General features: G+C 34.5%; 3 protein-coding genes across 3 annotated transcripts in view; 1 reads left to right on the top strand and 2 right to left on the bottom strand.

The window, feature by feature from the left end:
• Positions 1–2272, bottom strand: part of LOC141332312 (E3 ubiquitin-protein ligase TRIM21) — a 4576-nt gene extending 2304 nt beyond the window's left edge. The window contains exons 1-3 of the mRNA XM_073837447.1: positions 2235–2272; positions 1369–1928; positions 1194–1289 (exon numbers count right to left, since the gene is read on the bottom strand). Coding sequence (XP_073693548.1) covers positions 1194–1289; positions 1369–1926 — 654 coding nt within the window. The 5' untranslated portion in view covers positions 1927–1928; positions 2235–2272. The remainder of the gene's footprint in view (positions 1–1193; positions 1290–1368; positions 1929–2234) is intronic.
• A 481-nt stretch (positions 2273–2753) lies between these two features.
• gmpr2 (guanosine monophosphate reductase 2) lies at positions 2754–9095 on the bottom strand. Its single transcript, XM_073837215.1, has 10 exons — positions 9022–9095; positions 8465–8600; positions 8189–8308; positions 6589–6672; positions 6321–6494; positions 6158–6239; positions 5963–6069; positions 5323–5365; positions 4995–5154; positions 2754–4084 (listed from the first exon to the last, which is right to left on the bottom strand). The coding sequence occupies exons 2-10, from the start codon at positions 8549–8551 to the stop codon at positions 3895–3897; spliced, it is 1047 nt and encodes a 348-aa protein (XP_073693316.1). The 5' UTR covers positions 8552–8600; positions 9022–9095; the 3' UTR covers positions 2754–3894.
• Positions 9096–9432: 337 nt separating this feature from the next.
• On the top strand, positions 9433–10526 carry nedd8 (NEDD8 ubiquitin like modifier). Its single transcript, XM_073837214.1, has 4 exons — positions 9433–9599; positions 9851–9898; positions 9983–10065; positions 10146–10526. Exons 1-4 carry the CDS (start codon positions 9582–9584, stop codon positions 10264–10266), a joined length of 270 nt encoding a protein of 89 aa, XP_073693315.1. The 5' UTR covers positions 9433–9581; the 3' UTR covers positions 10267–10526.
• The last annotated feature ends 2605 nt before the right edge of the window (positions 10527–13131 follow it).

The raw sequence follows: 13131 nt of genomic DNA, 5'->3' as shown, positions 1-13131 counted from the left end.
ACAATGACTGTATGATTTTGAGATCCATCTTTTCACACTGAGGACAACTGAGGGACTCATATGCAACTATTACAGAAGCTTCAAATGCTCACTGATGCTTTAGAAGGAAACACGATGCATTAAGAGCCAGGGGTGTAAACTTTTGAATAGAAGTTGTACATTTTTCTTATTTTGCCTAAATAGTGTAAGTGTAAGTGCAAGTGTAAGTGCATTGGATTAGGAGTGTAGGGTGGTTAAGTGCTAGTGGAAGAGGTCTGTCTTCAGCTGCTTTTTAAAAGATGTGATGGTGTCAGCAGTTTGGATTGAGGTTGGCAACTCAATCCAATTCCACACAGAGGAAACGAGAGGGGAAAGCTCTTGGAGAGTGACCTTTTCCCTCATTGAAAAGGAACAACAGTGACCTGAGCTGGTGGGAGGTATATAGACTTATAGGAGTGATTTGAGGTAAAGAGGTGCTGTTACAGTAGCAGTTTTGAAAGCCACCATCAAAACCTTACATCTGATTCTGAACTAAGAGCCAGTGGAGTGTAATAAGGAATGGAATGACCTGCTAAAATATATACCTTAAATGCAGTTTAAGGGATAGTTACTCAACCTCATGTTGTTCCAAACCCGTAAGACCTTCATTCATCTTCAGAACACAAATTACGATATTTTTGATGAAATCCGAGAGCTTTCTGTCCCTGCATAGACAAGGTCCATAAACGTAGTAAGGACATTGTGAAAACAGTCCATGTGACATCAATGGTTTAAGTTTAACTGTGATTTTATGAAGCTATGAGAATACTTTTGGTGCACAAAGAAAACAAAAATAACTTCTTGTCTGTGTCCCTTGAATGCACGTCGAATTCTGACAGGAAATACATTTCTGAATAAAGTCATTATTTTTGTTTTCTTTGTGCACAAACCATATTCTCGCAGCTTTATAAAATTACGACTGAACCACTGATGTCGCATGGACTATTTTATCGATGCCCTTACTACCGTTCTGGGCCTTGAACGTGGTAGTACTGTAGCTGTCTGTGCAGGGTCAGAAAGCTCTCGGATTTCATCAAAAATATCTTAATTTGTGTTCTAAAGATAAATACAGGTCTTAAGAGTTTGGAACGACATGAGGGTGAATATTTTTGGTATAAGTGACATTTTTGTGTGAACAAACCATTCATTTGGAATAAACTTTCAACAAGACTAACCTTGCTAAGCTGTATTGAGCATTTGATTTCTTCAATTTTCTTCATTCTGCTCTGAATCATCACATTAACCTCAGCTTGTCTTCTTCCGAACTGAGACTGTAGACAGATACAAAACTTTCTTTAAGTCAAAGTTAGAAAGCCTTTCAAACACAGCTATAGATTAAGCATCTCTCACCTTCCGTTCTTCGCTCTCCTCCTCCACAGGAACAGTCTTGTGGGTTTTGTGGTCTTTCTTTGTACACGACAGGCACACACACTTCTGATCATCTCTGCAGAACATCTCCAGTGGCCTCTCATGCTTCGGGCAAATATAATACTCCAGATTCTCCACAGGGTTGATAAGCTTGTGCTTCTTCAGTTTTCCTACAGTGCTATGAGGCTCTAGGTGTGTTTTACAGAAAGATCCTTCACAATGCAGACAAGACTTCAAAGCTTCTCTCTTTACTTTTGTACAGGCATCACATGGTACTGCACCAGGTTGGATGGGGCTTTCCCCCCTCCTGAGTCCTTCAATAAGCTCTCTGAACTCTCTATTGATGTCAAGATCTGGTCTCAAGTGAAAGTTCTTCTTGCAAAGTGGGCATCGAGTCCCCATACTGCTGTCCCAGTGTTGATTGATACATTCCATGCAGAAGTTGTGTCCGCACGGAATGGTTACTGGGTCAGTGAAGATATCCTGACATATTGAACACAGACACTGTTCTGCAACCTTGGAAATGATGGAAGAAGCCATCGCTGGTGGAAGAAGAAAACAAAATGATTGTACAAACACAGCATACATAGTATCTCCAGTTGCCCCTCCTTTTTAAACAAATGAAACTTGTCAAACCAGTTTTGATACAGGATGTGAAATGCAAAAGGTACTTTAATTGACTTTACAATAAAGATTTACATAAAGTTTGAAAGTGTCTTTCAAATATAGCCTTAGTGCAATTATTGATACCTTAACAGAAATCATAATAAAAATGCAAGGGTGATGCACCAATCAAATAAGCACTTGCAAAGGAATGCATTTCACTAACAAATGAGATGTTTCCTCACCTCTAGGCTTGTGTGGCTTCTTGTGTGTTTCCTTAGTGCAGCTGTGGTGTAATGAAAGAGGAAAGAGAGCGTACGTCGTCACCTGTTCCTCATTGTACACACGTCACTTTTATGTGGCATTGTTACCCCTCCCATGCAATTATGCTGTAACTGACTGTATTCTGATGTATTGTGCAGGAACATGCTTAGACTGACTTCACTCTGCTTCAGTGAAAACTGATTCAGTTGTGGGTAAAATGTTTTTAGTAAGAAACAATCTGTGAGAGGAAATCAGGGAAATCTTCAGAATTATATTTGAATTATATCTGATGTGTTGTGCATAAATTATATCTCATAAATCTTAACCATAAAAAAAGAAGGAGCGTCAGCATGTTTACACTGACCTTGACAAACAGGTTAAAGGCTTTAAAACACAAACACTATTATCTGTATTCAAACTGCAAACTAATATTTTCATATGCTAAAAATATTAAACATTATATACCTGCAAAGCAAAAAACACAACTCATTCTTCAGTGATTACCTAAATGATTTATTTTCATAATACAATACAAGGATGTTAACAACTGAACATTTGAAATAATTTGAACTGAAGTGAAATAAGGAATTAATAATTGATTTAACAGCATGTAATGTATATCAATATGGATCAAATTAAAACAACTACCTATAAGACAACAGGGAGCATCTGATTTCAGCAAATTATGACTGGGGAAAATTTCTGCTCAAACAGAAACTTTAATCACAATCAATTGTTTGTAATGGAATGTCAAAAGTATGACATGGATAAAAAAATACAATTAAATTATTAAGGTTAAATAAGAGTATGTCTAATGATCAAGCCAAGCTCAAATGCACAAATCCATGCCAATACTTGTACAGGAACTGATTAAGACGCCAAAAGATTGTGTAATACCACTGCATTTGTTACATACAAATGCAGGTGAAACCATTTAAAGGGTTAAAAATTCCCTTGCTTTGGTCTTCAGATATACTCTATATAATATAATGGCTGTTCGTAACGGAGGTCTTTAGCATATTGTATAATAAACCGTTAATACTTTAATAATTCTTTCAAGGATCAGCATTGGTCCAGTGAATAGAATGACAAATCAGAATGTCATCAGACAATCCCAGAAATACAATATGAATATAAGACATTAGGCATAGGTGTTCAGCTAAAACCTACAACAAGTCTAAAATAGTAGCCGAAAAATCTGGATAAAATATAAGGCGCTAACAGAGGTTGTTGAAAAATTAACAGAAGACAATCTCAAGATTTTAAGGCTATGACCTAAAACACAAACCGCACAAAACATACACTATCAGTACAGTGTAATAAATTAAACCAAATTTATGTTCTGTGTACTACAGTGTAGTATTATAAGACTAAAAGTGACAGAATGTAAGAAGCTGGTATTACAGTGTCATTGAAAACTCTGAAAATTTTGAAAAGAATAGTTGATTTAGGCAGCATCTGGAAAAAGCCTTTGAATTCCAAAAGCTTATGTGTGAATTCAAAAATACTTTTTATAACTCTAAATGATGTATGTGTGAATATGCATATGTGTGCATCTGACTGCAGAGAAAATAAAATGACCTTTGCATGGATTTGGCATAATTTGGCCCAATATGGACCTGGTTAAACCTTAGTACTGGCTTAATTATCGTTACCAAATACTGTGTTGAGTTGTTGGGTCACCCTAATGAAGGTGGTACGACGACTCAACTCTTTCAGCTTAGCAGCACCCACGTATGTGCAGGTGGAACGAACTCCACCCAGCACATCTCTCAGTGTCACTTCCACAGGCCCTTTGTAAAGCACTTCAACCGTTTTACCCTCTGACGCCCTGAAAACACAAAAATGACAATCAATATTACTGACGGTCCAAAAATCTATTTTTTTAGCACAATGCAGTTTTAAATCAAACTGGTGAGTAGATTTAATATTCCAGCCTAATTTCTGACACCTTTGGATGAGAACAAATACAAAACAACTGAACTGAGCTGGATAATGACATTACTGTCTTCTGTAGAGCTGCTGCTTTACAGCGGAATCAAATTCATTTCATAATGTATTTGTTATTAAAATGAACTGAATCATGAGGAACTGACTTAAATATTGATGCTATTGTCTTTTTAAAAGGTTAGGGTTAGCATAAGACCTTCTGAAAGGTCCAGAAAGGTACCAATCAACAAAATAGTACATGTGGCATCAGTGGTTCAATCATAATTCTATGAAGCTACGAGAATACTTTTTGGGTGCAAAGAAAACAAAAATAATGACTTTATTCAACAATTATTTTCCTTTGTGTCAGCCTAGTCCATGTGAACCACTGATGTCAAAGGGACTATTTGAATGATGTCCTTATTACCTTTTTTTGAACCTTAACTGTGGTAATTCCATTGTTGTCTATGAAGGGTCAGAGAGCTCACAGATTTAATCAAAAATATTGTAATTTATTTTTCTGATCACAAACGATGGTCTTACAGGTTTGGAACAACATGAGGGTGAGTAATTAATGACAGAATTTTAATTTCTGGGTAAACTAACCCTTTAAAGCTGCTTTACAGCAGAATTTGAAGTTTGCAGCATTGATTCTGCTATTTTCCTGTTAACTACTGTCAAGCTGCTTCAAAACAATTTGTATTTTATACTGTGCTATATAAATAAAGATGACTTGATTGCTTTAGCAAATAACATGTAATGTCATTTACAAACCACAGGCTCAAACATAATAGCATTTCTCATGAGCGTACCTGTACTCTGCTACGCCTCCTGCGTGCTTCTTCATGGCCATGTCTGAGCTCATGCCGTAGAACAGTTTGTACTTCTTGCCGTTTTTCTCTATGATTTCGCCCCCGCTCTCAGAATGACCAGCGAGCATTCCTCCCAGCATCACAAAGTCAGCTCCCGCCCCTGTCACACAGTTTAGCCAATCAAATATAAGTCTGATATGACCAACATCTAAAAAATGAGGCCTTCACAGATAGTGAGGACAACAAGTAAAGTCTAAATGCAACTTTGTGACTACTAATGTTTTCTTGTTTCATGCCATTATTATAACGCAGTGGTACCAAAACTCACCAAATGCTTTGGAGACGTCGCCTGGGCAGGTGCATCCTCCATCCTACAGCGAGATAAAAAACAGATGAGTCCCACAAATACAAGATCAAAGCTTCTGTGTCCACAGAGTACGCAAGCAGCATGGTCTGTTACTCATCATCCTGTAAAGCCTGTCATAACGTCAGAAAAATCATTTGCTTAAAATGGAACAGTTTATTGAACCTTTAGACAAAACATAAAAGAAAGAATAAATAAATAAAAAAATTGTTCTTGAACAGCAAATCAGCATATTACAAGACTGGAGTAATTGTGCTGAAAATGTAGTTTTGCTGACAGGAATAAATTACATTTTAAATGATTTTCAAGTACAAAACTGTTATTTTAAATAGTAAAAATATTTCACAATATTACTGCTTTTGCTGTATTTTGGATCAAATAAATGCAGGCTTGGTGAGCAGAAGAGTCTTCTTTAAAAACGCAAAAAAAATCTTACTGTTCAAAAACGTTTGACTGGTAGTGTATGTTTACTTCATTACACAACTAGTAGTAGACTATGGTTCTTCATGTTGACAATTGAGTTTGTAAAAATTCATAGGGTGAATGTATGGAATGTAAGGCTTTATAGGGCTCATGTAAAAGCTCTGAAACACAAAAGTCTCACAGATATGATGTGCCCACTCAGGCCATGTGCTGCATCTGCACACTCAATGACGGCACTCAGCTGAGGATAACCCACACCGGTCTTCTTACGAGTGGTGCATACAGAACCTACACACATGAAAACAGGTGTGAAACTAGTGTAATGCGAATCTGAACACCGTCGGAAACTATGGCAATAAATGACCAATGACGTCACCTGGTCCAATGCCGACTTTGATGATGTCAGCACCAGCAAGAATCAGCTCTTCAACCATCTCTCCTGTCACCACATTACCAGCCTACAAAACACAAATGGACGATGAGTGTGAATGAGAGAATGTCAATAAAAATGTATCTGGTGTTGTTGACAGGTAACTGACCATGATAGTGTGCGTAGAGAACTTCTGCCTCACGTCTTTCACAAAGTTGACAAAGTGTTCAGAGTAGCCATTGGCCACATCCACACATATGTAATGAATCTGAGGTACAGCAGCCAGAATGGCCACCAGCTTATCAAAGTCCCCATCACTCGTCCCTGTGCTGACTGCTACACTCTGGAGAAACAAAGAAAGCATGTCAAATAATTTAAATATGAATAATCTGGAAACCTGTTGACTAGATATAAAATCTAGCAAAGATGTTGCTTACCTGTAAGCATTCTGGGTGCTTGGTTGCAAACTCCTTCCAGTCATCCACACAATAATGCTTGTGGATGGCTGTAAACAAAGTAAACTGCAAAAAGATAAATAAATAAAATACAAAAAATAAGTTAATTCTGTGTACACTTATCATCTGTAGAACCTAAGAAGTCATAGGCCAAAGTACCATGACAGAACTAAATTCTGGCAATCAATAATCAAAAATAATGCTTTTTTTAAACATCTGTTTTTCATACATTTTAATAAAAAAAATATACACTACCAGTCAAAACTTTTTGAAGGGTAAGATTTTTTAATGTTTCTTAAAGAATTATTTTCTTCTCACCAAGCCTGCATTTATTTGATCCAAAATACAGCAAAAGCAGTAATATTGTGAAATATTTTTACTATTTAAAATAACTGCTTTCTATTTGAATATAATTTAAAATGTAATTTATTCCTGTGATAAAATGTAAATTTAGTGTCACATGATCCTGCAGAAATCATTCTAATATGCTGATTTGATGTTTTATTATTATTATTATTATCAATATTTAAAACAGATGTGTACATTTTTTAAGGATTCTTTATATTTTATATTTATATATAATATTTTTTGGGGTGGGGGGTTATAGAATTAAATACTTTTATTTAGCGAGGATGTTTTAAATTAATAAAAGACATTTATAATGTTACAAAAGACTGTTCTTCAGATAAATGCTGTTCTTCTGAACTTTCTATTCATCAAAGAAAACATTATATTAATAATAAAATTAAATGTTTTTTGAGCAGTAAATCAGCATATTAGAATGATTTCTGAAGGATCATGTTACTGGAGTAACAAAGCTAAAAATTCAGCTTTTAAATCACAGGAATAAATATGACCCTGGACCACAAAAACAGTCTTAAGTCGCTGGGGTATATTTGTAGCAATAGCCAAAAATACATTGTATGAGTCAAAATTATTAATTTTTCTTTTATGCCAAAAATCATTAAGAAATTAAGGAAAGATCATGTTCCATGAAGATTTTTTGTAAAATTCCCACTGTAAACATATCAAAATGTAATTTTTGATTAGTAATATGCATTGTTAAGAACTTAATTTGGAGAACTTTAAAGGTGATTTTCTCAGTATTTAGATTTTTTTGCACCCTCAGATTCCAGATTTTCAAATAGATGTATCTCGGCCAAATATTGTCCTATCCTAACAAACCATACATCAATAGAAAGCTTATTTATTGAGCTTTCATGTGATGTATACATCTCAGTTTTGTAAAATTTAACCTTATGACTGGTTTTGTGGTCCAGGGTCACAAATTACATTTTAAAATATATTAAAATAGAAATCAGTTATTTTAAGTGGTAAACATACTTTAGAATTTTTCTGTTTTTGCTTTTACTTTGGATCAAATAAATGCAGGCTTGGTAAACAGAAGTGAATTCTTTAAGAGAATTTATAAAAACCTTTATGTTTAAACCTTCTGACTGGTAGTGTATATAAAAAAGTGTGCTTTTTTGACCACTCAACTCCTCATCAGGTCATACTGACATAAAATATGGAGTTTCTGATCATCTACAATTACGGAAATTAGAAAAGAGTTCATTTATACCTGATGTAAGGCTAAGGCCATTTCAAAAGTCCCCACGGTGTCCATGTTGGCAGCTATAATAGGAATGCCACGATAACTTCCCTTTGAGTTTCTGAACGTAAAGCTGCGCATGAGATCCACCTGAAACAGATGAGAAACAGAACAGAGTGCGACAAGCAATGAAAGTGCATTGCACCATATGTTTGCAATGAAAATTCAATTAACCTGAGGTTAGTCCATAGTAATACTCTATATGTCATCTACTCTGTAAATAAAAACATATTAAGAGTGACTAACCTCACTGCGAGATTTGAGAGTGCTTCTTTTGGGGCGAAGCAGCACGTCCTTGAAGTCAAGTTTGATATCATTTTCAATTCGTGGCATGGCTGCTGAGGAGGATAGCCTTGAGACTGCTCTAACCGTATCTTACTGTCTGCAAAAACACAAGACAAGAAGGGAAGGATAAACATTCCCACTCTTTCATTTATGGGAGCTGCAGAGGCTGAGGAAGGGGGAAGGGTGATACAGTGTGAGACAGGATATATTTTTTTATATAATTATTTCAAAACACTTAATATATAATTAAACATTTTGTAATACCAATTACTTATTCAGTTTCAAACAGGAGAGTAAAGATATAAATCATAACAAAACAAAATAAAATGACCCTTAAATGACAACGTCTCACATCTGGTTTTGTTCTGCACATGTCATAGCTGTCAGATAATCTAGGCCACAAGAGCATAAGTGTTGATTTTCTCTATCATTTTGACACTAAACGTCTTTGCTCTCCATTACAAACTATTGTACGTATGTCCTTATATACGTACGCCACAAAATAAATATTGTCCTACCTATAATTGCAAACGAGCACCTTCTTCTAGGGCTGTGTGGTAAAGAATGAAACCGATTTCCGGGTTGGAGGCGGTCGTTTTGGGAGGCGGATGTTTACGCATGTACTGTAGTCTTTATGCTAACGGCTTGCGCGTAAATTCAAGGTCAAACGTTCGATGAAAAACTACAAACAACGATCACTTTGCAGCGTACTGTCGCAATAAATGTCGCATTTTTTTTTTCCCGGTTAGTTTAAATTTAACTGACATATTTTGTTATTTAGAGTTAGTTTCGTAAGTTATGTATATTCTAGTAATAAAGCTACTAAAACTAAAACAATTCGTTAATTTTACAAAACTCTAAATCGTCGTCTGGCATCGAACGCCGTTATTTTCATCACAGCCGTCGGAACGTTTCCTACAGACACTAGAATGGCAGGAATTATTTTTTAGTAACGCAGGAACCAGTGGGGAAATTGTAGGAATAATTTGATTTGAGGTGCCTGAACTTCTTCCACTGTTACTTAATTATATTCGCATTAAATTTCTCTGGATGTTTTTCTAAAACAGAAGAAGCCACAATGCTAATTAAAGTCAAGGTAAGAACAGCCAGTTTATTCAGCACAGTTTTTATGCAGTTCGTCAGTATGCTTCTAGTCTGGGCTAGTGCAATTATTTATAATTAGTTATTAAACATAGTAAGGCATTGCGAATCAAACAAACAGCATTTTATTATAGTACGACGTATATAGATAGTATTATAACACACTGTGGTATGTAAATGGCAAAAGACGCATTCAGAGGCAAATCTTATTTGTAAAATGACTTAATCGTCGTCATTGTTTTTAAGACACTCACTGGCAAAGAAATCGAGATCGACATCGAGCCCACAGACAAGGTACACTATAAAATGATTAATGATTTACAGCAAATGTTAAAGAGCATTTGATTTGATGTGCATTGATGCGTGTGTTTTGTTCAGGTGGAGAGAATAAAAGAGAGAGTGGAGGAGAAAGAGGGAATCCCACCCCAGCAACAGAGACTCATCTACAGTGGAAAACAGATGTAATGCATTTCTGCACACGTTCATCTTGCTTCTATAACATTTGTGTGTTTTTATCCTAAACCCTTCATCTTCACCTCAGGAATGATGAAAAAACAGCAGCTGATTACAAGATCCAGGGTGGCTCTGTGCTGCATCTGGTTCTTGCACTAAGAGGTGGGCAGGTCCACCAGCATCCCAGCAGCCTCCTCTCATCTATGTAACCGCCACTCCTGCCTTGGCCACCTTAGATAGCCCATGTATACACATCTGTTGCTAGAAACCATCTGAATCATCTGGACTGACGAGTGGCAGCCACTGCATTCTTTGTTTGTTGGAATATTCATCAGCTTTTTCCTGTTAATGCCACTCCCCCTTAATTTGTTAAGAGCACAATTGTGCTCTTTAAGTTTACAAGAAGTGTTCGAAATCAAGGTGAAACTGATGTATCAGTTTGTCAATAAAAATTCATGCAACCATTGAAGCATGTAACAATGTTGATTCTTTCGTCGTTAAAAGTGTTCAGGTTTTCCTCAATTGTTTTAGCTCAATTGTTGAATGAGAACGTTTCTCTCCCTCTCAACAAAAAAAAAAAAAAAAAAAAAAATCAAATGACTTTTTTTGTTCACACCATACACTACCAGTCAAAAGTTAATAAAAAAAAAACAATAATCTGCTCACCAAGCCTGCATTTGTTTGATCCAAAGTACAGCTAAACGGTAAAACATTTAAATATTTTTACTATTTGAATATATTTTCAAATGTAATTTATTCCTTCGATTTCAATGCTGAAATTTTAGCATCCATACTACAGTCACATCATTCTAATATTCCTATTTGCAGCTCAAAAAAGCATTTATTTTTATGTTGAAAACAGCTGAGCAGATTTTTTTCTGATTTCTTTGGGGAGAAGAAAGTTCAGAATAACATCATTTATCTGAAATAGGAATCTTTTATAACATTATAAATGCCTTTATCATCACTTTTGATCAATTTAAAGCATCCATGCTAGATAAAAGTATTAATTTCTATCATTACCCCCCCCCCCCCCACACCTAAAAAAAAAATACTGACTCCAAGCTTTTGAATGGTATAGTGTATAATGTTACAAAAGCTTTTTATTTCAGATAAATGCTCATTTTTGGATTTTTCTATTCACTAAAAAATCCTTATTAAAAAAAAATACCCAACTGATTTAAATATTGATAATAATAATAATAAAAATGTTTCTTGAACAGTAAATCAGCATATTAGAATGATTTCTGAAGGATCGCGATGCTGAAAATTGAGCTTTGATCACTGGAATAAATTACATTTTAAAATATATTCTAATTGAAAACAGTTATTGTAAATAGTAAAGATAAAATATTTCAGAGTTCTACTGTTTTTGCTGTACTTTAGATCAAATAAATGCAGGCTTTTTGAACAGAAGAGAGTAAAAAAAAAACATTAAAAATCTTACTGTTAAAAAACTTGACTGGTAGTGTATGTGAATTTCTTATTTAAGTAAGTTACACGTTTTAGCATGTGTGCACAAACTTGCAAGTTTCTACAATTTGCACAATAACTAAATGCGCATGGCTTGCTGATTTTAATGACTTTCTTCATGTAAGGAATCATATGCAAAATGATCCTACATATTCAATATATATCTATGATATCTATAAATGTTTTTGTTTGTTTGTTTGTTAACATGCACCACACTGATGAAAAAAGTCTAAAAAGCTCAGCATGATACACAGTCAACAAAAGTAGAACAAAAAGTACATTTGTGTCCACCTTTTTCTGCAACGTGGAAGTAAGCCTATGGGAGAGACTTCCAGTTTATTAGGCGCTATAGGGAAATAATGAGAAGAATAACAACATGCAGTAAACAGTAAACTTGTTTGCACTACAAACCAGTGTTTTCATAATTAAGATAATACATTAAAATAATATGGTAAGACACACGACTTTGCAATATCAAGCAGCAAAACAAGCTGTTTTGTACAGCTAAAAATAGTTGGATGCTGATGAGACCGGAAGCCACACCCATAAAATGTACAAATGGCTGCGCCTGCTATTACGGGAAGAAAATAGTGAGTTGTCTGGAAAAAAACAAAAACATTTGGATGAGTATAGCTCACACAATGACAAAACATTTCATTTTGTTGATATATACCAAATTACTGACACAATAAATTATGTTTTGGGCGAGTTATTGCATTTCGCAGACATGCAATATGGTTGTGATGCCTTGTTTTTTTTTTAAAAAATTGCACTTTAGAATAAGACTAGAAAGATTTTAAAATAAGCCAAAGCTGTAATATTCAACTCGCGTGGTGAATAAATACCCCCAGCTAAGTTGAAAAACCTTTTAATTCTTAAACAGATGTCCCAGGTGAGAAAAATATACTTAAATGCAATGAAAATACACTTAAATACCCGCAAATACATTTTTAGTACATTGTTATTTTTTTGTGTTAAATAAAAGTGTGATGTTTGTTTATACACTGTAAATATACTAATTAAAAGTATGTTTATACTTCAGTAGGACTTTAGTACACTTGAAAAAAGTATACTAAATACCAGTAATACTTAAATAAATTTTTAGTGTACTAAAATAAAGTATACTACAGAAAAAACATACAAAAGAGTTTTATTAGTGTGTTTTTACAAAACTGTGCTTTAAATGCTATAAACATTAGTTGATTTTTAGTAGACTGTTTACATACTAATCCTAATTTTAAAATAAGTTAATATATAAAAAATATATTAGTAATGTATTGTAGTAGAAGTATATTTTCTCAAAATGTGTACTTAAGTACACATGAATGCATTATTAGCACTAACACTTAAATTGATTTTGAGTGTGGTAATTTTAAGTTACATTAAATTGATTTTATTAAAAATCTATTAATAATGTTTTGTAGTAGAGGTACATTTTCTCAAAAGTTGTACTTAAGTACACTTAACATGAATGCACTACAAGCATTAACACTTAAATGGATTTTGAGTGTGGTAATTTTAAGTTACATTAAATTGATTTTATTAAAAAATCTATTAGTAATGTATTGAAATAGAAGTACATTTTCTCAAAAGTTGTACTT

Source organism: Garra rufa, chromosome 3, assembly GCF_049309525.1.
Source record: "Garra rufa chromosome 3, GarRuf1.0, whole genome shotgun sequence".
In the NCBI taxonomy this organism is placed as follows: Eukaryota; Metazoa; Chordata; class Actinopteri; order Cypriniformes; family Cyprinidae; genus Garra; species Garra rufa.
Note: the sequence above shows the minus strand (reverse complement) of the source record. Positions and strands in the feature narration are given on the sequence as shown.

Coding starts and splice junctions, on each gene's coding strand:
- gmpr2 (XM_073837215.1), bottom strand. CDS start 8,551: ATGCCACGAATTGAAAATGATATCAAACTTGACTTCAAGGACGTGCTG. Junction 6,673..8,188: donor TGGCCTTAGCCTTACATCAG/GTATAAATGAAC, acceptor ATCTTTTTGCAG/TTTACTTTGTTTACAGCCAT. Junction 5,155..5,322: donor CGACGTCTCCAAAGCATTTG/GTGAGTTTTGGT, acceptor ACTGTGTGACAG/GGGCGGGAGCTGACTTTGTG.
- nedd8 (XM_073837214.1), top strand. Junction 9,899..9,982: donor ACATCGAGCCCACAGACAAG/GTACACTATAAA, acceptor TGTTTTGTTCAG/GTGGAGAGAATAAAAGAGAG. Junction 10,066..10,145: donor ATCTACAGTGGAAAACAGAT/GTAATGCATTTC, acceptor TCTTCACCTCAG/GAATGATGAAAAAACAGCAG.